Source organism: Nelumbo nucifera, chromosome 1 (genome assembly GCF_055504915.1).
Source record: "Nelumbo nucifera cultivar China Antique chromosome 1, China Antique-T2T, whole genome shotgun sequence".
Lineage (NCBI taxonomy): Eukaryota > Viridiplantae > Streptophyta > Magnoliopsida > Proteales > Nelumbonaceae > Nelumbo > Nelumbo nucifera.
This window is the reverse complement of record NC_142649.1, coordinates 4,442,474-4,465,109: the sequence shown is the minus strand read 5'-3', so window position 1 is coordinate 4,465,109 and position 22,636 is coordinate 4,442,474. Positions and strand designations below refer to the sequence as shown.

General features: G+C 38.0%; 1 protein-coding gene across 2 annotated transcripts; it reads right to left on the bottom strand.

Annotated features, from left to right (window-relative positions):
• Positions 1-3,086: 3,086 nt before the first annotated feature.
• Positions 3,087-22,088, bottom strand: LOC104605243 (nucleusenvelope protein). 2 transcript variants are annotated; one of them, XM_010269928.3, is made up of 4 exons: positions 21,967-22,088; positions 19,258-19,560; positions 4,492-4,728; positions 3,087-3,496 (listed from the first exon to the last, which is right to left on the bottom strand). In XM_010269928.3, the coding sequence occupies exons 2-4, from the start codon at positions 19,474-19,476 to the stop codon at positions 3,236-3,238; spliced, it is 717 nt and encodes a 238-aa protein (XP_010268230.1). In that variant the 5' UTR covers positions 19,477-19,560; positions 21,967-22,088; the 3' UTR covers positions 3,087-3,235. The 2 variants fall into 2 exon arrangements, with proteins under 2 accessions (XP_010268230.1, XP_010268231.1); XM_010269929.3 differs by having other exon boundaries at positions 19,258-19,569; positions 21,967-22,083.
• Between the last annotated feature and the right edge of the window lie 548 nt (positions 22,089-22,636).

Sequence of the window (22,636 nt, the reverse complement as noted above, 5' to 3'; positions counted from 1 at the left end):
TCAAACCAAACACAGCGTTCAGGACAGGAATTATATCTATATTCATCTTAAGCTTTGTGCGTATATTAGAGAAAGATTTGGATCGGCTAATCTTGAAAGAGAACAGTAATGGATCCTTTACTATGTTTTCTGCCTAGAATCTTGTTAGGGATAAACATCCTTTTGTTGGTTGGTATAAATTTGTTTGGAAACGATTTCTCATAGGCTCTATTGAAAAGAGTATAAATACAAATATGTGTATTATACATCCGTACAAAATTACGGAGGGTAATAGTGTGGGTTCAGGGAGGTTATGTAAATTTTAAACCCTATTCGCCTCACTAAACCCCCAACCCATATCTATTCCAAACCCTTAGTGGGTACCCCTACTGTTTGAAAATTAACTGATGCTACTCCTACTGTTTCTGACAATTGACTAATTCTACCCTTACCTTGGTATTCCATCAAACACGTGAGACTACATAACATTTAAAATTCTTTTAAAACCCAATATTACCCCCTCCCTCGTCCCCTTTCTCCTCAAACCTCCAGTCTCTTCTCTCTTACTTCTCTCTATTTTTCTCTCTTACCTAAGGTCTTATAGGTGTAATCGCTCAGAGGAGCAAATCTGGATTTTGATGGCTGACGGAGGGGCCAGAGGCTACTGATCGAGACGACATTGTTTGGGCTTGAAAAGAATTTTCAAAATAAAATAAAACTCCGAACCCTCTTGCTTTGTGAGATTAGCCGGAGGCCACCATTGCGCCCACGGCTCTTCTCACGACTGGACAGGTGAACCAAATTGAGAAGCTGAAAGCGTTTATGCCAATAGGGTAAAATCCACAGGTGAACCATTTGTCTAGAGAGGTAAGGAAATCCAAGGCATAATCTTCAACTGGTAGAGAGGAACCTCTGTTTAGGGAATTCTGAGGTGTTGAAGTTGCAAAAGTGGAGAGAAGGAATATAAGGAAGAGAAGAGAAGGGATAAACCGAGAACAACAAATCAGGTTGCTCATGCTTGAAGTAGTGACGAGAAATTCTAGTTTAATCTGAGCACAGGCATAGAGTTGGGGCAGATCCTCTCTGTCCAGTTGTAAGAACCACAAGCACAGCGGTGGCCTCCGACTAAACTCACGAAGCACCGCACCCCTAACCTTCCAATGATCAGCTCTAAAGAAACCAGTAATGATCGTTTCTTTCGTAAGAAAGAGGACCAAGCTGGGGAATCTCTCTCTCTCCCCATCTTTATCCGGCTCCTGTTTCTCTGTCTCAACACCATCACTGCTGCAACTTCAAGTAGCAGTGGCATTTTTTTGCATGCTCCCCCAGTCTCTCTCTGCTCATCTTCACGGACAAGCTCCCCCTTACACCATTGACGAAGGGCAAAGAGGTTCTGCTACCGTTTCTAATCTTTGTTTGAGATCAGAAAGTAGTTTTTCTAGGTTCTGCTACCATTTCTAATCTGGGTTTAAGATTAGAAAGTAGTTTTTCTGTTCTGCTACCATTTCTAATCTGGGTTTAAGATTAGAAAGTAGTCTTTTCTCTCAGATCTCTGCTACCGTTAATATCTTCAATGACTCTCATTGGGGTTATCTCAGATCTGGGTTCAGATACAAGACAATCATTTATTTTTTTCTTTCAGATCTCCACTATTGTCGATCTCTCCAGTGGCTCCATCCAGTTGAATTTAAGGGTAAAACAATCATCTTACATTTTTTGTTAAACATAGCCGACCCTTGTAATATTTAGACAATTGTTAGAAACATCAAGGATAGCACTAGTCAATTTTCATAAGGGTACACTTAATCAATTAACTAAACCATAAGGATAGTTTAAGAAATTTACCTTATTCTTTATATAGCTTCTTTTATATATTTACATGGATAATTAAGTTGTACTTACCATTTTTATGCATCTTAACTATTAGTCTATTACACACAAAGATTAAAGTAGCGGTATCGAGTATCATATCGGACCACTTGAATATGGATACAGATACACTTTGGAAATGCATGTATACGAATGAAAAAATATGGATACACCAAAAAATGCATATAAATTCTATAAATATAATAATAGTAGTTTTAAGATCAAAATAGCCATAATTAATGTATAGATACATAGAAAATGTATATTTTAAAGGTATATGTGAAGAAATATATTACAATTAATATAGAAGGATGCATAAAAATCATAAAATTTTATTGATATTGTATCAATCAAGAATCCCGGAACATTATATATATATATATACATATATATATATTTAAAATTTAATACATGCACAAAGCTATTATTGTGTTATTTTCTATTGAATTTCAAGGCACAAAACATACGCAACTATTATATGTGAATTATTATGTCGATTATTTTTTATTTTACTATTTTTAGTTTTTAATATTAACTGAAAGACAACTAAAAATTAATTCTCAAATTTTTAGTTAACAATGTTTTTATTTTTGTAAACAATAAACACATTATTATAAAATGTAATTAAAATTTTATAATAATATATAATATTAACTTAAAATATATCAAATATATTAAATTTTCTAAGATGCACATCATATGCAAATTCATAATTTTTAACTGCTAAAATAATTATTTCATTATTAATATTTTTATTTCCATAAATTTTGAGATAAAAAATCATTTGTTGATATAAATGTAGATTAATGGATTTGACAAATTCAATTTATATTACATTCTTAAGTTTTTTGTAAATAATGTTTTTTTATAAATAATATATACTCTTTTATTTTGTTCAAATTAAAATATTAATTAATAATTTATAAAATTTGAAGATACATGTCATGTTCAAATTTATAAATATTAAGTACTAAAGTAATTATTCTATTATTAATATCTTTTTTCGTATAAATTTCTTGAGATTAAACGAATTTTTGATATAAATGTGGATTTAAAAAATTATTTATTCTATTAGTTTACAAAATATTCAGAGGATACCATATCCCGTATCCCCTCTAACCGATATCAATACGATACGCCCCGTATTGGACGTATCGATATTTAAATCCTTGATTACACCTGGCATTTCCCAAGCGTACCTGATGCATCTCTTAAAATTGCGTTCCAAAAAACTTATTGCCATAGTGATTCTTTGAGCCTTTAACATAATAAAATTCTCGATTCACAACTCTCTTATCTTTTAGAATTCCATCCATCCCTCAAAGCTAAAATGAAAATGAACCACAAAAAAAAAAAACAGCGGAGATTAAAGGAGAAGAGACCAGGACTACGGATAAGATGTTGATGCAAGACGAGCCCTGAGAAGCTGCCTTAATTGATCGGGGTTGTGCCACCATGTTGGTGTGTTAAGGATTTCACGTTCCAACCAATCCTCCTGCAGCACATCCTTTCTTGTCAGATGGCGATAGAACCTCCGCCACTTGTACATGGAACGCCTTAGACGAACACTCTTCTTTCGCCAAAATATATACTTGAGGTAGTCAGTTGCCAATCGAGTCATCTCCTCACCATTGATTATGTACATATACTGCAAAGACAAATACAAGAGGTGAGACCTGAGGTTTTGTGGCAAATACCAGTAATATTTACCGCACCAAGCCATGTATTGGTAAAAGATATTTAAAAAATATAAAGATATGGCCCGTATATTGTGAACTGTACATTGGTGATACACATCTGAAAAAATATCCTGATGGAAATTATTCAAATTGGATACCCAATTATCGTTCCTACCAAAAATTGAAGATCTGCAACTACAATGAAAGAAAAAAACAGGTTGTAACCTATGTTATTTCCGTTTCTTTCTTTCTTCACAGTATCTTTTTGTGCCCCTACTTTTCCTTTTAGGTCCTGTTCGCTTTTTGGTAAGTTGTTTATCCAGGTAAATGGAGTTACCTGGCTAAGTTTTTCCTGGAAAACACTTACCCAGATAAGTGCATTTACCTTCTCATGTAAATAAGGCAATGACCATTTTAGCCATAAAAATTCATTATTAAAAGGGGCATTTTGTCCCATTCAAGTGTAGGAAACTTTCCCCCTAGGTGGGAAAGTTATTTACCCACCTAGGAGATGGGTATCACTTACCCAGGTAAGTAATACCCAGGAAAATAAACTTTCCCTGGTCCCCACATAAATCTGAAAAAAGAACATGGGATTCTTGGTCAATGGTAACCAAAATCCCATTGACCAACTTTCCCCCCTCTCAAAATCCGAAAAAAGAACACCCCCTTAGTAGAATGCAATGGACTTACAGACCTTTCGACCCTCCACTTTTATCTTTTATTGTTAATTTTTATGAACTCCTAATTACTCTTAACTAATTAAAATTATTCTTCACTTCCCCAACCGTAAATGCTTGTATAGATCATCTCAGAGTTGATGAAAACATTTGCAGCCCTGCAATGAATATGTTGAATACACTACAACATTGAAAGAGCACAGTGATCAGATACTAATTTAGACTTAGAAAGGTAAATTGTAGAACATGAGAAATAAAAGATGAATCATTAGCAACAATGTTACCAGAAAAATAAAGCCAATAGTTGCTAAGGTCACTTGCAATAGTTCATCCAAAATCCCACCGAAGCCTTCATCCTCTGAACCACCAGAACCATCACCACCACCACTTGGAGGACTCCCTGCACCACCTCCAGTATCACCAAATTCTTGTTCTCGCATCTGCTTACGCAAAACATCTTGTACTGACCGCTCCTTTCCGAAACCTCTTATTGCATTCTCAATTGCTTTCCATGGAGAATCCTAAAGATTGCATTCCAGCCAAATTGGAAGAGTTTTCCAAGTAAGATGTTTGTAATATTGGAAAAGATTCTGCATCTTGTCAAATTGAGATACAAACTGGTTTATCAATAACCAGACCATAATACCTGGATATCTATACAAGGATGCCATATCATGTTGGTGTTAGTTTAAATTCCAAATCTGACACCATGTTTGGCTGTGTCCTTGTAAATTCAGCTAACATGAGAACCATTAATTTGTATTAATATGTTTTAAATCTAGTCATGATGCTATGACAACTGAGGTAAGGGAAAGGATGAGTACAAAAAAAACTAACTTGTTATATTATTGCATTCATGTTTTTTAACAACCAAGTTGTCAGCAAAGTAACCCATGTGAATGCAAAGATGAGGAATCTGCACAAAATGCCATTGTAGCCTAAAAATAAAATCAAACATGTGATGATAGCCATTATCATACTACTTTTTTGATGAATCATTATCATACTACTTCAAATGATCAATATTGTTAGTTACCACATTCAACTCCACACAAAGAAATAGTACAAGGAAGGTCCAGTAGTCACCCAAGAGAAGAAAAATACACTTACCTCCCACACCCTCCAGCGTATACATCATTCCAATAAAAGAAAAGACCTAACAAAGCCAACCCACCCGAACAAACTTTAGAGAAAAAAAAAGGAAAAGAAAACACACAACCTTTACACAAGCCCGCAAACCAACAGCCTGGAAAAAAAAGATCAAAACAGTATCTCCCTACTTTGAAAATTTTCTAGATTTCATCTCTTTCTTATTTGGTCCAAGCCCAAAGAAACCCCCTTTTAATCTCATGAAAACATTTGAGACCAAAACATTTTTTCAATTTTTTTTTTTTACTCATGAATCTTCTAACTGCAAGATTAGCCTTCCTGACCTCGAAGATAACCATAAATTCATCATTAATCCTTTCCAATTCCAAAACCGTGTTCTTCTCAAATAGCTTATCTAGAATCAATATTTCATCCTTTTCAATAGCAGCTCCTGCATTTCCAAATAAACTCTTATCTACTGCAACCGTCTTCAGAATCTAAGTGGTTTTATTATAGATCTGCATCAGTTAACCTTTTTTTATCAATAGTCTACATCAGTTAACCTCAAAGGCAATGGACATTTTTCTTCCAATTTTTTTTCTAGAAGCACTAGAACTCCTCAAAACGAAAATCACCCATTCTATCATGATCCATGAAGATGAAACATACCCATGCACCAAAGCAAATTCCACCAGATATCTTTTTTTTTATGAATAATTAGAATTTTATTAAAATTCTTAAAGTAAGGACATTACAATTATCCCTTAGAGAGGCACGAGCTGCTACCTCTCATACAAAGAAAAAACGTATTACAACTGTGTCCTGAATAAACTAGACCTGTTCACCCCTTGTTTAGCCAAAGCATCCACCACCCCATTTGCTGATCTTCTCACCCATATGCTTAAATTCATATTCCTGGTTAGCCAAGTAAATTTTTTCATTTCACCCCTGTAACACCAAATTATAGACTCAGGATTCCTTAGCCATTCTACCAATAGTTTTGAATCCCCTTCTATCACCACATTTGTCAAGTTTAGCTCACTAACTATCTGCACCCCTTGAATTGCAGCAAGCAGTTCAGCTTTAACAGAGTCCCCCATACCCACAGGACCAGAAAACAGTGCTATAAGTTTACCTTCTCCATCTCTCACCACCCCTCCAATTCCACAAGGGCCTGGATAACCTCGGCAACTCCCATCAAAATTCAGTTTAACAAAACCTTCAACCGGAGGTGTCCAGGCCATCTCCACTCTATCCTTCCCCTTAGAGCTTTTAGCAACTATCTCCCAATTCCTCCAAATGTCGTCAAAGGAGAACTGGGAGAACAACTCCAGAGTCTTTATCCAGTGGATCACTCTAACCATCACACAAATCCTGATTTCTTCCTTGCTTCTCTCCTTCTCTAAGAAGATTCTTGCATTTCTTTCTTCTCAAATGGTCCAAATCAAAGCTGCTTTGACACATCTCCACATTATCCTCCCTCTCTTCTTTGGCCAAGTAAAACAGGAGGGGTCAAATAACATAGTAACCTCCGTAGGCAACATCCACCTACACCCAAACAAAGAAGAAAACCAAAGCCAAAAATCTGCAACAAAGGGGCAGGAAATCAGTAAGTGGCAACAACTCTCATTAGTGGATTTGCATAAGACACACCAGTTTGGGGAGAGGCAGGAGTTAGGTCTTCTCTTCTGAAGCAAGTCCATAGTATTTATCTTCCCATGAACTACTTCCCAACATAAGGCTCTTACCTTGGTTGGAATGGGTCTACCCAAAACTCTTTGATGGGAAAGGAAAACTGAGGAATCACAAAAGGTTTTGAACAAAGAAGCACGAGATAGCAAACCCTTAGGGTTGGGGGCCCAAATCCGCTTATCAGGTTTACCAGGTTCCAAAAAAACATTTTCAAGGAGTTGTAGAAGGTCCGAACAAGCCAAAATTTCATTGTCCCTAAGACCTCTACGTTATCCAAAGTTCCAACTGAGGTCCACAGGATTTGAAGGGGAAACAACAAACCTTGACACAAGCTCATTTTTGTACAAAGAAACAGAGTATAATGAGGGAAAAAGTTCCATTACCGGACAAGAACTGAGCCAAATATCCTCCCAAAATTTAATAGAAAACCCAGAGCAAACATCATACCTCACAAAGTAGAGAAAGTGAGGTAGGATATTGTGAATAGCTTTCCAAGGCGAGGCTGGGGTAGCTCTATTGGATACACCTACATCCCAACCATTTCCCAACCTTCCACGTATGCTGGCTATTACTTCATGCCACAGTCTATCCCTTTCCACCGGCCACCTCCAAAGCCATTTCCTTAACAATGCCTTATTCTTTTTGTCCATGCTACCAATACCCAATCCTCCTTATTTGAAAATATGTGGTTACTCCACCCAGGGTTTACTAACAAAGTGAGAGAGTGGTGGTATGAGTGTAACCCATTGATGGAATGGGAGGGGATGAAATTCCATAAGAAACTTCAATTTTTGAAAGTAAAAATCAAGGAGTGTAATCTGATGGAGTTTGGGAAGATAGAAAAAAGAAAGGGAGATCTATTGGATAAGATTGAAAGCCTTGACTCTAAAGAAGAAAGGGGAGAACTTGGAGAGGAAGACAATGAGCTCAGGAGAGATTTAAGAGGACAGTTAGACGACTGCCTGCACAAGGAGTAAGTTAGCTGGAGGCAAAAATCTCGGTGTAAATGGGTGCAAGAGGGGGACAGAAACACTAGGTTTTTCCACTCTCTAGCAGATGGCAGGAGAAGGAATAACCTGATCTCCAAACTGGTAGTAGATGGAGTTGAGCTAGTACATCAAGAGGAGATTGTTGGGCTTGTGTGGAGCACTTCAAATCTATTCTAAGAAGGCCTGTGTGTAGAAGGGTGTGGGTAGAAGGATTGGATTGGCCAGATGTAGGGGTGGAGAACAGGAGAAGGTTGGAGAGAAGCTTTAGTTTAGAAGAGATCAAAGAGGCTATATTCTTTGTGGATAGAACAAAAGCCCCAGGGCCGGATGGGTTCACAATGGCTTTTTATCAGGACTGTTGGGATATTTTGAAAGATGATCTTTTGCAAGTGTTTGAGGAGTTTTTCAGGAGATGAGTTGTCAATCCGGGTGTGAACTCTACATTTATAGCCTTGATTCCAAAAAAACAAGATGCTTCCCACCCGAAAGATTTTAGGCCAATTAGCTTGGTTAATAGCTTGTATAAGATCATTGCAAAAGTGTTGTCTTTGAGGCTGAAGAAGGTTTTTCCAGATATCATTGCACACTACCAAGGAGCTTTTGTGAATGGAGACAAATTACTGATCAGATTTTAATTGCTAATGAGAGTGGAGAACTTTAAGAGGGATAAGAAGAAGGGAGTGGTCTGTAAGTTGGACTTGGAAAAGGCTTATGACTTGGTGGACTGGGAATTTTTGAGGAAAGTTTTGACTAAATTTGGGTTCAGGGATAGGTGATGTAAGTGGATTATGGGTTGTGTCCGGAATTGTCATTACTCAGTGCTAGTGAATGGGACAATGGTAGATTTCTTTCCAGCTAGTAGGGGTATAAGACAAGGAGACCCCCTTTCTCCTTTTTTGTTCATTCTAATTGCGGAGGTTTTGGGGAAACTGATTCACAGAGTAGATTCTAGGGGGCTTATTAGAGGCTGGAGAGTTGGGAGGGTGGAAACCCCCCTTACTCACTTGCAGTTTGCTGACGACACGATTCTGTTTTGTGAAGGCGGTAATGTGAGCTTTATCAGGAATTTGAAGTCGATGATACAACTGTTTGAGCAAATATCCAACTTGAAGGTTAACATTGGGAAAAACTGTGTTGTGGGGGTGAATTTGGAGGAGGGAGAGATCAGGGAGAGTGTTGAAGTGCTGGGGTGTGAAGTCTCAGGGTGGCCTTTGAACTACTTAGGGTTGCCTTTAGGTGATAATCCTATGAGAGAGAGCTTTTGGAACCCAGTGGTGGAAAGGTTTGAAAAAAGACCGGTGTCTTGGAAAAAGAACTACCTCTCTCTTGGTGGGAGAATTACTCTTATTAAGGCCACGCTTGCTAATTTACCTATCTTTTTCCTGTCGGTGTGTAAAATCCCAGTGAAGGTTGCTAATAGATTGGAGAAGTTAATGAGAGATTTCCTGTGGGAACCGGGAGAGGAAAAGAGGGATCATAGAGTTAGCTGGGAGATAGTTTGTAGGAGTAAGACATGTGGTGGTTTGGGGCTTGGGAATATTAGGAGAAGGAATATGACTCTGTTGGGAAAGTGGTTGTGGAGATTCCCCTTAGAGAAGGAGAAGCTATGGGCTAGAATAGTGGCAAGTATTCATGTGTTGGAGCATAATGGATGGGACGCTGGAATCAGAGCTAGGACCACAAGCAATTCTCCTTGGAAAGCCATTCATGACCTGCTACCAGTTTTCTCCCTTAATATCAGGTATGATTTGAATTTCGATAACTCCATAAAATTCTGGAAACAAACCTGGGTGGGGAGTGCCCCTCTAAAGGATCAGTTTCCTTCCTTGTTTGCTCTTTTTGATCTGAAAAATGAGCCAATCTTGTCTTTTACCACCCCGTCCTCTTCCACTTCTGGGATTGGGTGGAACTTGGGTCTAAGGGATTTGAGGGACTTAGACTTTGACAATATTTTGAGCCTTATTGCAATTCTTGATAACGTTGTCTTAGACCCCACTAGGGCGGATTCTAGAATTTGGACACCTTCTCCCAACGACTTTTTTTCTTGTGCTTCTTTCTTCAAAGTCTTAAGTCAGTCCACCAGTCCTACCTTCCCTCCTTTTCCTGTTGATGAGGTTTGGTGCAGAGCAATACCTCCTAGGGTTGGTAGTTTTTGTTGGGAAGCCTATTTGGAAAGAATCAACACTGGTGATCTACTCCAAAAGAAGAGATCCAATACTTGTTTGTCACCTCAGTGGTGTGTTCTTTGTAAAGCGGATGGGGAGACTGGTTTTCACCTACTGGTGTCTTGCCATTTTGCGAGGTCAATTTGGGAATGGGCTTTGTCCCTATTTGGATGTAGTTGGAATACCCCATCAGACTTGCAAGGCCTTTTTTCCCTTTCTCTTTTCAGGTAGTGGATAAAAAGGGGAAGGACAATGTGGAGAGGACTAAGGGTTGCAATATGTTGGACACTTTGGGAAGAAAGAAACTCCAGGATATTCTCAGAAGCTCAGAGAGGAGCAGCAGATCTGAGGGCTATCATTCATATTAGGGCGATACAGTGGCTAAAATCTTTGGAGCTTTTCACAGACTACACTGTGGATGACATGTTGAGGAAGTGGGGTAAAATTGCAAATTGCACACAGACCAAGTCAGTAATGAGTGTGGCTTGGACCCCTCCACCTAGTGGATTCGTGAAACTAAACTTTGATGGGTGTAGCAGGGGAAATCCGGGACAATCGGGGATTGGGGGTGTTTTTAGGGATGAAAATGGGGTCATTTCTGCTATGTCTCAGGCCCAATTGGAGTGGGTGACTCCCTTAGAGCTGAGATCTTTGTAGTTATGGAAGGAGTACAAAAAGCTAAGGAGTTGAACATCAGGAAACTCTTAATTGAAGGGGATTCAGAGGTGGTGATAGGGTGGCTGATTAAAGATCACAATGGCTTATGGAAGTACGATAATGAGAGAAGGAAATTCAAGTGGTTGGTGAGGGAGATGGAAGTTAAGATACTTTGGGTTAAAAGATCGGCTAATTTCCTAGCTGACAGTTTAGCTAAACAAGGGGCAGAAAGGGATTCACTTTTTTGGGCTAAGCTATAACTATAGTGTGTTTTCTTTCTTTTTCTCTTTTCTTGAGGTTCTTTGTTGCTCTTGGAAGATAAGCGTGTTTGTCTTCCTATTGTAAATCTTCTTTTGATGAGTTAATGAAAGTGTTATTGATCAAAAAAAAAAAAAAGCCCAATCCTCCTTGTTGAAGATTCCTACACACCACCTCCCATTTAACCAAATGATCCTTCCTTCCATCACCTGGCTCCCACAAGAAGTCTCTCACAATCTTCTCAATTCTCTTGGCTTCTTTTTAGGGAATTCTAAACATTGATAGGAAATAGACTGGTAGGTTAGCAAGTTTGGATTTGATCAAAGTAATCCTTCCTCCCAAAGATACATAATTCCTCTTCCAAGCTATTAGTTTCTTTGCACATCTCTCCACTATGGAGTTCCAAAATCTACTTTCCTTAGGGCTTGCACCTAGAGGAAGTCCTAGGTAGGTGAAGGGCCAACCAGCAATAGAATACTCCAAAATATTTGCAGCAAAGTTCAGTTCCTCTTTTTTTTTTTTTGATAAATGAGAGTAGTTTTATTAATTCAAAAAATGATAGTACATTCAGCCTAGGAAGAGGCACGAGGTGTTACCTCCCCCTGGGACTGAGTCATAAACACTAAACAAACACAAGCCTGAAACACAATTACAAAGTGGCCCAAAACAGATCTCCCCTTGACACCCCTTGCTTGGCCAAAGAATCAGCTATTACATTTGCTGATCTGCTGACCCATTGAAACCTGACTGACATATTCCTTGTCAGCCATTTAACTTTCTTTAACAGATCCCTGTAGCCCCAACAAGCTGTCTCTAGACTTGTCAACCAGCCCACTACTACCTTAGAATCCCCTTCTACTATCAAATTATTCACTCCAAGTTGACTGGCCATCTGTATACCTTGTACCACTGCTGGTATCTCTGCCTTTACAGAATCACCAACACCCACTGGTCCTGAAAATAGAGACAACATGTTGCTATCTTTGTCTCTAAGTTAATTCCTACTATGCAACTCTTATCAAGGTTGACTTTCACATTAGAGATGAGCTCAAAATTCTTCACAAGCTCCTTCAGATTCCTTATCAAACTTTGCTCTCCACCCTCACGGAAGATTATAATATCATCAGCAAAAGGTTGACTTTCACATTAGAGATGAGCTCAAAATTCTTCACAAGCTCCTTCAGATTCCTTATCAAACTTTGCTCTCCACCCTCACGGAAGATTATAATATCATCAGCAAACTGCAAGTGAATAATTGGGATCCTATTTCTTCCAACCTTCCACCCTTTTATCAAGGTTTCCCTATCGGCCTTTAAGATCATTCTACTAAACACATCCACTACTAGGGTGAATAAAAAGGGTGAGAGAGGATGACCTTGCCTCAAGCCTCGATAAGCTGGAAAGAAATCTCTGACAATCCCATTAACCAAAATGGAGTAGTGGCATGATTTAACGCAACCAAAGATCCATTTGCACCATCTCTCCCCAAACCCACAATATTTCATCACCTTAATACGGAAGGTCTAGTCCACCATGTCATAGGTTTTCTCTAAGTCCAACTTACAAACAAAACTTTTCCTTCGTGATCTTTTCAAATCCTCCACACATTCGTTAGCAACTAGGATATGATCTACTATCTGCATCCCCTAAATGAAAGCCCCTTGTTTTTGAGTGGATACAACTGGGAGAGCTAATTTTAATCTCAATGAGAGGACCTTGGCTAAGATCTTATAGATGTTGGTTACTAGACTGATTGGTCTGAAATCCTTTGGATGACTAGCATCAGCTCTCTTTGGTATAAGAGCTAGAAAGATTGCATTCACCCCCAGGCTATTTCTATGCTTCTCTACAAATTCCTTGAAAACCTCAATCAAATAATCTCTCACAACTTCCTAGCAGTCCTGATAAAAGGCTATTGTAAATCCATTTGGTCTGGGGGCTTTGGACCTATCCATTGAGAATACTGCATTCCAAATTTCCTCTTCTTCAAACTCCCTTCCCAACCAATTAGCTAACTCAATCTCCACACAAGGCCACTCAATTCCTATTACATTCATTCTCTCATTCAAGGGATTTCTGAAAATTGATTTGAAATGGTCCACAAAAATCTTAGCAATTTCCTCCTGATTGGTTACCTCCTGCCCTCCTATCATTAAGCTGATTACATGATTTTTCCTCCTCCTCCCATTTGCTAGGGCATGAAAGAATTTTGTATTACCACCCCCTTCCTTAATCCATTTACACCTAGATTTTTGTCTCCAACAAATATCTTTTTTTTTTTTTTTGATCAATCTCCAACAAATATCTTCTCTTAAGAGCACTTCTTCCAATTCTTTCTTTACCCTACATCTTAAGGCTCTTTCCTCTGGAACTAGAGTCCCCTGGGCCTCTTTCTCATCTATCTCCTCTAATTTACACAAGAGAGTGATCTTCTCTTCCAAATTGCTCCCTATTCCATTCCTATATTTTCTCTCTCAATCTCTTTAATTTTTTGTGGAATCTGACCCCTTTCCATTCCACTTCTCTTAACCCCTCATTCCACCAAGCCTTCACATTCCTCACAAATTCTGGATGCGTAAGCCACATGCTCTCGAATCTAAATGGGGTAGGGCCACTTGCAAAGGTTTCTGAACCTAGCTTAATAGGACAGTGATCCGAGGTGACTCTAGGTAATGCTCTAGACACCAGATTTCCTACATGGGACTCCCAAGGTTCGTTAAAGAGGAATCTGTCTAAGTTTGAGCATTGGGGCACTTCTTGGAAGTTCAACCATGTGAAGCGGGCTTGCAGCAAGGGAATTTCCTTTAGTTGACAAGTCTATAAATTCATTGAATCTCCTCATACTGATGGTGACCCACTAGTTGGGGTTATTTGTTTCATTTGAGAATCTCACCACATTAAAATCCCTTGCCACACACCATGGACCATCCCATAAACCCCTAATAGCATAGGGTTCCTCCCACATTTCATTTCTTTCCCGATATCTATTTGGACCATAGACATTAGTGAGAACCCAAGTAAAGTCAACCTTTATATTTTTAAGTTTCATCTATATCAAGAACCTCCCTATCAATTCCTCCATAGACTCTTACCACATCTTCCTTCCACATTATCACCATTCCCCCTGAGACCCCACAAGAAGGGCTGAAGGACCACCTAACACCCCTTGAGCTCCAAATGCTTCTTATCCACCTCCCATACATCTCCATCAGTTTTGTTTCTTGTACCAATGTTTGGCTTTTCCCTTCTCAATAAGTCTTTGATAGCTCTTATTTTCCTCGCACTCCCAAGTCCTCTTACATTCCAACTGATTATTTTCATAATGTCTGCTCAAGAAATGACCCTATTAACCTGATCAGCCTCAAGTTTTGTTTTCTCCTTCTTTCACCCCTTCCACTAAACTCAATATCAGCTTCAACATCCGACCTTAACCTTTCCACTTCTGACTTTTTCTTCCTCCTCATTTTCTTCTTTTCTTCACTTTTCCTACGATAGACCTTTATCTTATCCGTTCCATTCTCCTGGACGAATCCTGGCTCTAACTCCTCATCACCCTGAACCTCTAATTCTTCTTCTTCCCTTTGTCTGGATAAAATTGACTTACCCCTATCTTCTCTTTCCATTTCTTTCTTCTTTAGACCATCAAATTCATCCCAGATCAACTTCCAGATTCTATCAGCCTCCCCATTTTGCATTGTTTTTCTTTCCATTCCCCTTCCTTCCTCCACCCCTAACATACTAATCCCCTTCAAGACTTCATCATCTGGTTGGGAAGCAGGTGAGGGAGCTACTGTATCTGTACCAAGCACCGGAAAACTATTAGTACCAAAACCAGAATTGACAATAATACCTGGCATGGGAGGTTCAGGATGATTCTCTGAAGCAGAAAACGCACAATAGGAGGTTCTGAAGGGAGAGCCTTTTGTTGGTAAGTAGAGCCAGGAATCGGACTGTGAATGAGTGGACCTTCTCCATGCTCTTCCATATCTAGCAAATCAGATTTCCTTCCAGAGAATGGAGTTGAAACCTCTTTACTAGGTTCCAGAGCTGACTGCAATTTCAGCTTTGAGTCTATCTTGTTGATAAACGCAAACTTCCCTACTTCAGCTAAAGGTATCTTCACCCACTCTGTCATACTAGCTTCGGCCTCACCTACACTAACGTTTGTCACATCTTTCCATAAATAGGAGCTCCATATGGAATCTCTCCTTCTCAATCAGTTGCAAGGTTTTGTCTACCTCACTGCCTAAGTTGGAAGATTCATATGACTCTACATCACTTTCTTCCTCACTTTCCTCCTCCAAAGCTTCAACCAACAGCTCTTCGATGGAGGCTTTTTGAACTTTGGATTTCTTCGTTCAGCCGAGCAGACCGGATTCCCTTTGCTTGGAATCCAAACCTAAGTCGAGAGTTCCGCCTGGCTGTGTCGTGTAGAGTTCACAAGGTTAGGGCCAATTGATGGGGACGATGATAGACCAGTGTTACAATCCATCATCGCCCCAATAGTCTTAGCTCGGGCTTTTAAAGGCCAGTCCACCTTTTCCTCCCATGTGATCACTTAAGGGTTCATGTGTTGGGTCCTTAAGACCTGTATCAATTCGGTTTAGGTCCATGAGCCGAGCATGGGCTTGTTTAGCTCCTAGCCTGGTTCCAGTCTCTTTTGAATAAAGACCGTTGCCCGCCACCTCATTGCTCATTAAACCATTTGTCAGAGCCTGCATAAAAGTTCTGCCATCTGCCTTCCTCTCTTCTATTCCCAAGCTTCTAAAATGGCCGTTTGACCATGTCTAGCCGAAAAGGTGTAAAACATCTTCTCTTGCGCCCCACGTAAAGCTACAAGCTTTGTCTCTTCGTCTTCCTCCCTTCTCCCCTGCCTCCACAGCTGCACTTCAATGGAGCTCACCAGCCATACTGAGTAGGAGTAACCTTCGATTACCACCTCCACTCAGCTTCAAGGCCACTGAATGGAGATTGAAACCGAAAATACCATCTAACTGGGCATTGCAAATTGGGGCTATTGACTGAAATAGTGCTTCTTGATTGGTTTGATTTTAAGAAAAATCTTAAACAATTATTTCTCAAGTATTAAATTAACCTTTTAACTGGTTCCCCAAAATCACAAAACCAGATCATTAAAAAATAACTAATATCTCCACTAATTATCAACTGTTACCCAAATACCCATACAAGAGTGTCAAATCATATTAGATACTTCAACTTTTACTAAAAATTTTGTATTTGATACTGTATCCAGCCATGTCCTTGTCATATCTAAGTCATATAGATTTTTTTATCAGTAAGCATGAATTTTATTTAAATTTCAGGTTGGAAATAGTTTATATAACTTGGTGATGGGAGTGATGAACACATTTAATCACTCTTTTCTGTCCCTCATTACAAAGCAGCCCAAAATAAGTGTTGTCTCAATGCCCCTTGTTTTGCTAGATAATCATCTAGCCCATTTGCACTCTTTCGAACCCATTTAAATTCAGCCTCAACCTCCTTTGCGATCTTTTCCACTTCCCTAATCACATGTTTAAACGTCCACGGGGTATGGCTACTGTTTGTAGCCCAGGGAATGACCACTTTTGACTCCTCTTCCACTAGGGGTGTTCACGGTTCGGTTAACCGAACCATGGGGCGTTTTTTGTAACCGAACCAGTAGTACCGGTTTTCCAAAAACCGGTAACCGAAAGTGGTTAATCATTGGTTTGGTTCATTGGTTTTTCGATTTTTTAATTTTTACAATATAATATAAAAATATATAATAAAATATTATAAATATATATTTATATATAATGCATATTTATTAATTTATAATATATAAAAAATATAAAATATCTATAATATACATAAATATATAGAAATATATATACCGATCGGTTTGGTTAACCGCCGATTTTCAGTATTGGTTAACCAAAACCGAACCGGTACCTTCGGTTTTTTAAAAACACCAAACCGAAACTGATTTTTCGGTTTAGTTTTGGTAGATTCAGTTTTTCGTTTTTTTTTTTTTTTTTGCTCACTCCTACCTTCCACTTCAATATGCATGTATCCCATCTGTTTAGCTAGCTTCAGCCCTTGTAGTAATGCCAAAAGTTCAGCCTTCAGTGAATTCCCCGTGCCAATCGGTCCTGAGAATATAGCTAGTATCTGCCTTTCAGAATTTCTGATTACTCCTCCTATACCTGAAAGTCCCGGATTTCCAAGGGAGCTCCCATCAAAATTCAGTTTCACTTTATTTCCTTGTGGTGGTTTCCACTCCAGACTTACTTTGTCACTCACTTTCAGGGGAATAGGCTTGAACCAGATTTCCTTAATGGGGACATCCCCAACTAGAGGGTTGGGGGATGCAAGTACTCTGAAGAACGAAGAGCAAGAGAAGAGTCCACCTAAAGAGCTTACCCAAATTCTAGAGTCTTTCAGCAACAAGTCCAAGTGGATTTGCCCTAAAAGGTCCAACAAACAGATTAAAGACTCACACTCATTTTCCCTTAGTCCCCTTCTAAAGCCTAAGTAACATAGATTATTAGCCAACAAAATAGGAACTATATCCCAAACAATATGAGGGTACCTCAAAAGGAGTTGGTGCTAAGATAGAGAGGGAAAAAAAGGTGGGTACTTGGTTAAGGCTTAAAGGGTGACTGGTGGGATGGGCTTAGCACCTATGATAAGGGCTATAGCATGGGCTTGGGCTCGAGCTAGGATTTGTGCCTAAGTCACTAACTAAATTTTCTAGCCAGCCATAGTTGACATGATCAATGAGTTTGATAGATCATTGCCATCCATCTTACAGTTCTCACTTACCAAGAAAATCATTTAGAATATAGAAAATAAATGATTTTTTATTTTCAATTTTTCCTAAAAACTAAGAAAAGCATCATTTTTGGCATAAATTATTGTTAGATCAATGAGTTTAAAAGATTCATTGATAGATCCATTTATAGTTCTTTCCTGCAAGGAAAATCATTTAAAACATATAAAAAATCATTAATAATTTTATACAATTTTCTATAGGGTGTTGGTACAGCTTATAGAAATTGTCAAAAAAAAAAATCAGATGGATCAGCTTTTTAGACTTATGCCGGCAGTCATGGAGCTATGGCAGTGGTCAAGAGTCAAGACCACCACTATAACCTTTAGGGTAGAACATATCATTTTCCACCTGTTTCACATATCTGCACCTTTGAATACAGATACGATACATCGTCTATTGGGCATATCATGTCAATATTTTAAACATTGGTTCCATCCTTATGGAGGAACCTATAAAAGTTGGAAACAAAACTTGATTTTTTGTAATTTTGTTTGTATATTCACATGTTTGTGTGTATGCCTTGGAAGAAGGTATCAGCTAGCTTTCAGAAAAAGTCTCTGACTGAGTGCAATAGAGACTTGGGATGATATCTTACCTTTACCAAGGTCTGGAGGGGGGTTTGGGGGAGGGTTTCCACCCATCATGTTTTCCAACCAAAGAAAAAAGACTGGAAAGATACCCCATTAGGGTGAAATATGATAAGAACATTTTTTCATGTGTTTCAGCTGAGTTCAAGAATAAATTAGGAGTGTCACCTCTTCCCTATCTTCCCTCATCACTAGGCCAGTCAATGATACCCGAAAGTCCATGGCCTGATCCAACATCCGATCCTATTATCTCAGATTTGGATGATGTGTTTATGTAATTGGATCGGATTCGGATTTTGCAATCCACATCTGTTTAATAATCAGATTGGATTCAGATTTGACACCATCCGATCTGATTAAAATCCGAATCCAATTATATTATAATATTTATTGATTTAAATATATAAATTTTATATAATTATATTTAAAATTATAAAAATACGTTTTTATATACTATATATATATATATATATATATAAATTCAGTATGTTATATTTAGATTAATTTATTATATATAAAGTTGAAAAGTAGTTAACTTTTTAATTTTTTTGTATTTTAAAAAATTAAAGCGGAGTTGGATTAAATCCAAATCTGATCCAAGTTCATTAGAATTCAAATTCAAATCTGAGGTCTTCAAATCTGATCAGATTCAGATGCAAGTTTTCAATAATTGGACCGGATTCAGATTTTGTTGAATCCAATCTGATCACAGCCCTACGACGTATTCCACATCAAATTAAAAAATAAAAATTAAAAACAAAAAGGATGAATAAGCAAGTCCCAAAAGTTTTAGTACCTCATTGCCATTTCCTGATTTTCCTTTGCCACCAAGCATGCAGACAGTTGTGCACCTCTGGTAGCTAGATGTATTAAAAGCTATCTTGGGACATTTAATATGAAGCTGAAGTGCATATGTTGGAGAGGTACGTAACCCTGAAGCAGTCAGGCAATGAGCTGCAGAAATATATGTGGCATTCACAAGTGGCGCGCAAGCAGTGAGTTGAAAGGAGCTCATCCTTAAGTTGAAAGTTCAGTTCTCTTTTCGAATTTGACAATACACTAAGCTCAGATCCCAAATTTATATAATTCCAATATCACCCTGCACATTCTATTGACAATAAGACAATGCTCAACTTTGATACCAGATCCATATGAGCAAGTTACTTTTATGCAAAGTACTACTTTGACAGGTGCTAAAATATTTGTTGAAGTCACTAAGAAGTCTTCAAGGGTTGACAAGGGAATTTCCCTCATTGAATGCTTTTCCAGAACCCCCAGCAAGAATCATGAACATTCCACATTCAAAAAAAAAAAACTTTCAATAGTTTAATTGAATCATAGAATTCTGCAATATCATAAATGTAAGGTAAGTGAAATCCTTCTTTTTCTTTCATTCGGGTTAAGATCCAACACTTTTTGGTGGTCTGGACATGAATTAGTATTAAGCAAAGCTGATATTCATTTAACTTTCAGCAGAAATGCAAGGACACTACTTCCACAAATAGCTACGCTCAGTCAGAATTGTTTCAGCAACACCAGAAGGCACAACATCTATTTGACTTGGGCAACTAAGCTGTTATATTGGTTGTGTGGTGTATTTCTCTATTTTCTTTCATGTGCTTCTTAATGATTTCTTAGCCTTAATTCTTGGTTTTTCTTTCCTTGAAGTTATACTATAATGAGGCAGGGCCTGTTTATTCTTGGTCAAAAATCTGAGGACCAGTTTGATTGACCTTCTCTTTGTTAATACATCTTTAATCTTGATATTTATATTCTTTAATGAAAGACATAGAGGTGAGATTTCCAACTATAAGAAATGTTATGACTTTTAAATGCATCTCTTAAAGTAAATGGGGGAGAGTCCTCACAACAATAGGGACAATCCCCACAACGACTAGAAGACAATAGTCTATTTGTTTAACAATAAATGAATAAAGTAGTATCTATGCACACAGGTCACTCAATTTTATAGCAGAAGTAGTTGGCTTAAAACTGTTCCATGGTACAACAAATTGGCCTTGTGTGAATCTATGTCCTCTTTTAATTGGCTGATACCCCCACCTCTGTTGATGAGATGAACGTTGACACCTTACACCAGTGCATTTACTTTATGCAAGTTTTGAATCGGTAAAATGCATCTAGGTTCAGATGATTTCAGCTAAAACATGCTAGTTGTTCTTGACTATGCCTACTTTTATTTCCAATTTCTGTTATGTTCAGAGCTTTGACTAACATGGTTTTCAAAACCGGACCAGACCGGATGGTCAGACCGGAAAACCGAGAACCGGTCAGGTGACCAGTTCTGTTTTTCCCAAAACCGGATATTTGCAAAAAACATTGATTTGGTCAGAAAACCGCTGACCCAGACGGTTGAACCATTCAAACCGTTCAACGGTTTTGACCGTTTATTTTATTTTTTATTTTTGTCAGAACGGGCCGACCATTCGTACCGAATGGTCGGACTGTTCGACCTGGGAACCAGACCCCTGACTGGTTTGTTCTCCGAGTCAGTTTTAAAAACCTTGGATAAAAATTCCATTCTCCAAAATTCAGAGAAGTCATCTCTTAGTTGGACAAACTTCTCTAGTTCTCTTCATCTGCAATTACTTGCATTAGGTGTACAGATGATCTACTATCCTACCAATGGCATTCAATTGTAGTTTCATGCATTAGGTGTGTTCCCTATTTCCTTCTTTGAAAATGCATCTCTAAAATTTGAGGATGATCTGATTCCCTTCTCAAAATTTCGTCCAACTTTTGATGTATCTCCAAAATTTGAGGATGCACCCGATCATCAAAATGGAATTCATGAACAATCCCACCAATCTCAATCCAGCTACAACCAGGGTTATAGTAACTCCTGTTTTCACTCATTACCTTCCTCATTTCTATTAAGTCCTTCCTATTGACCTAGAGATGAATACAAATTTGACAGAACACACGACCTCCAACATGACCAATAGGATCAATTTGGATATGTAATCTCTAAACTATGATCTACCCTCCAAGACTAGCATCACCATGGATTCTGCAAGCGCTAAACAGAACCCTCCAAATAACACAAGAACGGGTGTACTAAAAACAATTTAGCAGCAAGCAACCCACAAAAACTAATATAAAAAATAACAGTAACAGAGATCAATATGCTTGTGCGCATGCATTTTTTGTTCATGATCAATATAGCATATTAAAAAAGTAATATTTAACAAAAAGAGAGATCAATATAGTTTAAAGCAATCCACAAAAAACAACACAAAAATTCATCAAAAAAAAAAAAAAACAAATAATGAGGTTTGCCACGCTATTCATTGTCGAATGATGGTATTTGTGGCTGTTTGGTTGCGGTTAACACCTGAGAACGAACACGGTACACCGTTGGTCGTCTATCAGTTAGGGAAGAAAGAAAACTCAAGGGGTTTTCGCCATTGGTCGGGTGAACTGGCACAAAACCAATTATGGAAAAACAATAACAAGAAAAACGATGCAAAAATGGTTTGAATCTTACCGGTAAAAGTGAGAGTTTCGTTGTTGAGAGTGGAACTGTGGAATCGAGGAAGAGCACTGGTAAGTGGCTAAGGTCTCCAGGCACAGAGGCTCCAATGTATGTGACGATAGTCTTGGGGTTTGCTTCTATTTTCTTCATGAAATGACCCTTTTGGCCCCCATCTCGCGTGTGCGGGCAAGTACACGTGCACATTTTGAAGGTGCTTTTTTTGGTTTTTGGAAATTTGTCTAAAACTCACCGTTACTTTTTAAAACTCGCCTTCTGTTAATGCACTATTAATGCTTCTTAATAGAGGTATCCATGTCAGCATAAATAATAATTTTTATGATCAAATTACCCTTGAATGGCGAGTTAGAGGAAAAATAGTCTTTTTTGGTTTTCAATTTTCTTGCTTTTTTGCATTTTTAGTGTTTTGTTATAATTTCTAATATTTTTTATAATTTCTATTTTCTACAATCTATAAATTTTTCTGTATTTTTTGTCATTTATTTGTAATTTTTGTGTTTTTCTATAATTTGGAAATAATTTTTTATTTTGTTTACAATTTCTATATTTTTTTATATTTTTGTAATTTCTATGTTTTTGTGTAATTTATATTTGAAAATATTTTTTGAACTTTTTCCTTTTCTTTATGGCTAAATATTAAAATGGAAATATATTAACACACGTT